Below are 6106 nucleotides of genomic sequence, written 5' to 3' on the forward strand. Positions count from 1 at the left end.
GAATGTTCTTTTTGTTTCTTCGCCCTTCATGTGAATGGAAACTCCGGTGCATCTTTGCCTGTATAGAAAAGGAGTGTCATGGTGCCCTATGAGGAGTTCTGCTACTCTGTGTACCTGTTTATCTAACCTTGCTTTTGAAATCACTGTGTTCTGCTATTTCTTGCTCACTTGCAAAAGTAGCGCATGTTTTATTGCTTACTAACTACTAGAGCATTGCCTGGTTTTGAGGGGATTGGTGGTAGGAGGGAAGGGATTATATTCTTTTTTTTCTCCATCTGCCATTGTAGTAGAAGCCTTTCCAGGTAGAGATAATAATTTTCTTATTATCTCTTACAGTGTGTCATATCGACTCTTGCTGCATTAGGATAGTGTGCTGTGTACTTGCAGACAAAGGAAATTAATGTGTTATGAGCCATGAATTAATAATAGACTGTGTAACAATTAATGTTTCCAAAGTTAGCACATAGACTTCGCATTCCTGGTATTCCATTTTAGCTACTGTGAAGCAGCAGAAACATATAAGCTGGTTAAATAATTTCATGAAACATTTTTTTTACTTGCCGTTGATGTGACTCTTAAACAGTACTGAGACTCAGTAAACTCGTGGTGGAGTTCACTGTGTTGTCTTTCTTCCAGAGGTTCTGGATTCGTCTGTAACTCTTACAACTGCAGAGACAGTGCTTCTCTGACACAACCTGGACTCTGTGGACTCAGTAACCTTGGAAATACCTGCTTCATGAATTCTGCGTTACAGGTAATAAAATTAAAGAACAGTCTTGCAGAGGTTGCGAGTTAAAATCTGTGGAAAGAAAAGGATGTTTTAATGTGATTCAATGAGGAAGACTGCGCCTGAAGTGAAAAAAAAAAACAAAAAAACACCAAATGAAACCAAAGCCCCAGACAAAACCAGTTCATATTTAGTTCATACTTGGTTTATGTGTAGCACGTTAGTTCCATAAAACAATAGAGTATTGAGGACTGGATCTGAAATACATGGCTTCTGAAATGCTGGGGGGAAGTCATACTAAAGAGATTCCTAACTGTAACGTCAGGTGCTTATGCTGTGCTCTGACAAAATTCGGCTGACGTGGAGGATGTTTTGACTTGTGTGGGCCACATAAGCAGGTCACTGCATGCCGTTCTGGGGTCTGTGTTTAAAGATTTTTGAAAAATTAGTAGTATGAAAAGCCACAGGAGGGGTTCAGGGTCGTTGTGTGGGGTGTTAACGTTGTTATGCAGTTATGCGAAGCTAATAATTACTAGTATACTTAGTTAACCTCTTGGGTTTATTTGGTTCACTTAAAAAGTTCAGAAACTTGTTAGGGATGGTTGTTTGCTAAGAAATTCAAACAAAGTAGGAGTCAACTTGTATGAACTTTGATTTGAGCAGTGGGCAAACTTGTAGTGTGGCACAAGTGCTATATAATGACTTCTGCCGCTCTGTGGTAGCTCTGAAAGCTGGAACTGCAATGCGTGATGCACGCGCTGTTCAGGATACTGCAAGGAACTTGGACTGCCTCGCTCTTTTGGTCAACGTGACTTTATTTTCAGTTGTATCATGGTAACCTTAAACCACATTGTGTTTTCTTGGGACTTTTAACGTTAATTTTTATTGTCAAAGTACCTTAATCCAAACACACTTCAATCTTAATTTTGCATGCAGATTAATCCTGTTAAGGGCCAATTACTTTCATGTATCAACCATTAGGCTTTAATTTTCTAGGCATCATTCTTTCAAATGCAAATTTCTGCCTTAATTTTTGGAAGGTCATGGAATTTTATAAGCAACAGTCTCCCAGTGGAGGCTGGTGTCAAACGAGGGCAGTCTGTAGGCACTTTAACATCATTTGACTGGAGAAAGACACTGATGCCTGGGTGTTGGAACTGAAAAAATTTTATAGGAAAGAAATCCCCAAAGTACAGATCAGGGCAGTGAAAGTGGGCTTGGCTGAGGGCAGGAGTACACTTCCCTGACTCTCTGCAGATCGCCTCATATAACCATGCTGGGAGATGTGTATGCCTACATCTGGCTGGTGAAGCACCGCACAGGCATCTGCTATGGGTGCTGAAAGTTCAGGCATTCAGAAAGAGCTCAGTTTAATACGTAATTGATATTACAATGCCTTGATGTCCTGGCAGTTTTGATGATAATCTCAGACTTGGGTCTCCTTTTCTTCACGTATCCAGTCTTGTCTCACTTTTGTGAGTGTCACTTCTTGCTGTAAACTTTGAGTCTTTAATTGAATTAGAGAAACTACTTCCCATGCTACTTTCACTTGTCCTGAGGTTTACAGTGATTGCTAAGGATGTATTAAATCATTATCATGATGGGCTTATAATAACTATCTAAATAGGGGAGTAGAGGTGGAATAGTATCATTCCTGCCTTTAAGCTTTTCTAACTTTTTGATGGGGATTTTTTTAATGGCGCGTTGTTCTTTGTAGGACGAAGTATAGCTTATGTTTCACCTCAAGGATGAACAAGGTCCTCTCTTATTCTCACTGTTCCTTATATTAGCATTTCAAGATTAGAGAGTGGATACAGGATGTGGACTTGAGAACACTGAGGCAAAATCTCTGAAGACCTTTCTGAGCAGTCCTGTGCAGATTTCTGTGTAATACGGCAGTAAGGTAGCCTGCCCTACCACCTCACTAATGTGTGGAAAAACAGGTCAAGGCAGGGGGCAAATATGTTGTGTAGAAGAGGATTCAGTGCAACATCTGCAGAGGGAAACCGTGTTTCAGAAATGAGCTGTTAGTCTCTTGAATGTTAATTTGGTGGTGGTTCCTGTTTATTTCATCCATGTGTCCCACCCTCCCAACAGCTTTTTTTTTTTCCACTAAGCATGAACTCAGATTCAGCCTTGCTAGTTTTGTTAATAGCTTAGTACATGTTCTGATATGAAAGCTGGGTTTGTTATTTGGATGTTGCATAGATTTATTGTCCTGTATCTTGTACAGTAAATTCATTTTCTTAATGCTTTTTCAAGTGTCTGAGCAATACCCCCCCTCTGACTGACTATTTCCTGGAAGATAAATATGAAGCTGAAATAAATCAGAACAATCCGCTGGGGATGAGAGGAGAAATTGCAGAAGCCTATGCGGAGCTCATTAAACAGATCTGGTCTGGGAGGCAGTCTCACGTGGCCCCACGTGTGTTTAAAGTAAGTACTCCATGTTCTTGAGGCACCTCTGACAGCAGAAACAGTGAAAGCTAATATGCCTTCCGTGTAGTTTGGTGTTATGAAAGCAGCGATGACAGAATTGCCTCAGTGCTGTTTCACGTTCTGTGCTTTTCAGGGTACAAGGAGGAACTTGCCAGTGAGCGTAATGTTAAATGCCTTACTTTAGTAAATGACCTTCCAGCCTGAGAGCTGTTTACAGATGCATCAGAATGATATTTGCTACAAAACTAGGCACGGTCATGTGAATTGCCAGCTGGGAACTTTAATCAGTGAGGAAAAAGTGTGGAAGTTATACATTGGAAAAGTAAAATTATAAAGTGGATGCAAAATGCATCCTCTTGTCTATGTCTGTGGGATTTTTTCAAGAAAATGGGCATATTCTGGGCAATTCAGAATCTTATTTTGAGTTAGCAAAACTATAATTCTAAAGTTCACTTAAAGTCTGCTTTTAAAAGTCTGCTTTAGTAGCTAACAGAACCTCGGTTCTCAGGTAGCAAAAGTGCAGTTTTACAAAGTTCTTTGTTTGAAATTACTTATCAGAGCTCTGCAGCTCAGCTATCAAAACTTTAATTAGCAAGGATCTTTGTTAAAAAAAAAAACTGCTGAGAAGTAAGAATTTTGAGCCAAGGTCAAGTGGCTTATTAATTTCATGCAAAGTGCTTTGAAGAAGTTTTCTAAGTAAGGTAATTAAAGGGAGGGCTTTGCATTAACTTAATACATAATTAATGACAAGTAACGAATCGTGCTGCCTAAAAATGATGTAACCAATTACTAATGAATTAACTTTTTTAACCAGTGACGAATCATAATGTTTAGATATGATGTAATGGTGTTTACTAATGAATTAGCGATGGTATAAAAATAGAGCTATCTGGGAATAAATTGGACACCGGTTGATACCATATTGGTTCGTGTGGCTGTATTGTGTCTAAGCCCCCTGCGTCGTTTTTAACAAATGTCATTTATTGTCGTAGCGTTCCCAGTGCTTCAGTGTAAAGCGCTGCTTTCCGCTGAAACACTGTAATGTAGCAGTTGTGTATGAACCTCTAGAACAATTGTAACTATGTCTTTTGTTTTAAATGTAATGCAGAGATGCTCTAGTGCAGGACAACGTAATTAAATCATTTAAGGAACACTGAAAGTTTGCTTCTGTAGCGCAATCTCAGTATGCAGAGGAAGAATAACATCCCAAACACGTGAAATAAACAATGCCCTGATATTAATGTGAATGGCCATCCTATTGCTGTTTAGGTTTTGCATTGTACAGTGTTGAAGTTGAGAGGGTATGCTCTTGATGTGGAGTAAAACTCTTACGGACTACAGAAATCTGTCCTCAGTAGGGTCGTTGGCAGTTCTGAAACAACAAAGTGTTTCATTTCTGCGACATGGACTTGCTGGCACATCATCCACCACTATTAAAGTTGTTCTGTAATCGTCTGTTCAGAGGAAATACCTGAATCTGTAGTGGACATTAATAAAAGTATCTTGATGTGGGCTGTTCTTTTTTAAGACTGGAATAGGAATTACTCTTTATTTCCTAGTGCAGTATCTCCTGTGATTTTCCTAACAATTGCTGCTGATCTAGTGACAGTGTTAACTATGTCTGCATTATAAACAGCCTTGCAGTTTGGGTTCTCTTGCAGTTGCCATCTTGAGTGGTTAAAATGTGCTAAGCATAATTCTGCAAGTCTGCTGGACTCTGTGTTTATGAGAAAATGAGTGATGGTCACTAGGACAGGGCACTCCTTCAGCTAATTGTTGCTTTTCCTGTGGACTCCTTTCTGTGGTTTTTTAGAGCAGGAGCGCTAAATGGCAGTGCCGGGAGATAGCACTGAGGAAGTAAGAGGCTGTTTCTGGCTCTCGCTAACCCAGCTGTTGCATTTCTTAGCTTCATATCACAGATTTAGGAATAGCTAGAGATTTCTGCGGTGAGGATTTCAATCTTAGTGTTAGGCCGGTTTTGTTAGTTCATAAGTACCTTCTGCAAGCATTTTCTGTCTTGCAGTCCACCTGCTTCAGGATGCTGCTTTACAGCAAGTCTGCGGAGTATGCACTTTCTGAAAATGAAAGTACAAAATGCAGCAGACAGATAGGTGTTGTTTGCTGGTTCCTAAAATAATATTGATAACAGATTTCAGTCACAGCACTAAATGCATTCTTCCCTCTCAAAACACTAGGGGGGAAAAAGTTAAAATAGTTGGAAAGATTATTCTGGCACCCTTACTGTGTTGGCACCCAGTTCTCTGTGGTCTCCTACTAACATAAGGTAGAATGGAGTTGATCACTGCAGAAGCCAGGATGTGGGTGTTTTTATGCCTGACTTCTACACACCCGTAATGCTCATCCCCCTCTGACTCCTGCCTTTGTGTTTCAGACACAGGTCGGCCGATTTGCTCCTCAGTTTTCGGGATACCAGCAGCAAGATTCGCAGGAGCTCTTGGCTTTTCTTCTAGATGGCTTGCATGAGGATTTGAACAGAGTGAAGAAGAAGCCCTACTTGGAGCTGAAGGATGCCAATGGCAGACCTGATTCGGTATGGTGCCCTTTACTTGAGGGCAGGGCAGGGCAGGTGGTGCCTCCCAGGGAGTTTAATGTGGTTTTGTTGATGTTTCCTGGCCTTCCTGCTCAGAGGCCATGCAAAAATCCTCCCTACAAAGCAGTGTACGTGGGAGGGGAGAACCCTGTCATGCTTCATGGCCTGACTAACTCTTCGTGACAGCTTGTGGCATGTTGCTGTTGCTCTGCCCTACAGCAGAATGCCTGTTCTTGTGCTGGTGTGCAGGAAGATGTGCTTCTGATACAACACTGATGTGGTTCTGCAGTGGAAAGGAAGGAAGTTGATCTTGTAATATAAGTTACCTAAAAGTAGGCTGTAGTTACCGTAACCTTTCCTGCTGAATACTTGGGTCCAGTTTTTCCTCC

General features: G+C 40.8%; 1 protein-coding gene across 1 annotated transcript in view; it reads left to right on the top strand.

Annotated features, from left to right (window-relative positions):
• The window catches only part of USP4 (ubiquitin specific peptidase 4 (proto-oncogene)), a gene marked incomplete at its 5' end in the record, with an annotated part of 42020 nt that overhangs the window by 16644 nt on the left and 19270 nt on the right, over window positions 1–6106 (top strand). The window contains 3 exons of the mRNA XM_010131366.1: window positions 637–754; window positions 2990–3163; window positions 5559–5717. Of these exons, the coding sequence (XP_010129668.1) occupies window positions 637–754; window positions 2990–3163; window positions 5559–5717 (451 nt within the window). The remainder of the gene's footprint in view (window positions 1–636; window positions 755–2989; window positions 3164–5558; window positions 5718–6106) is intronic.

This window comes from Buceros rhinoceros, unplaced genomic scaffold, assembly GCF_000710305.1.
Source record: "Buceros rhinoceros silvestris isolate BGI_N320 unplaced genomic scaffold, ASM71030v1 scaffold522, whole genome shotgun sequence".
Classification (NCBI taxonomy): domain Eukaryota; kingdom Metazoa; phylum Chordata; class Aves; order Bucerotiformes; family Bucerotidae; genus Buceros; species Buceros rhinoceros.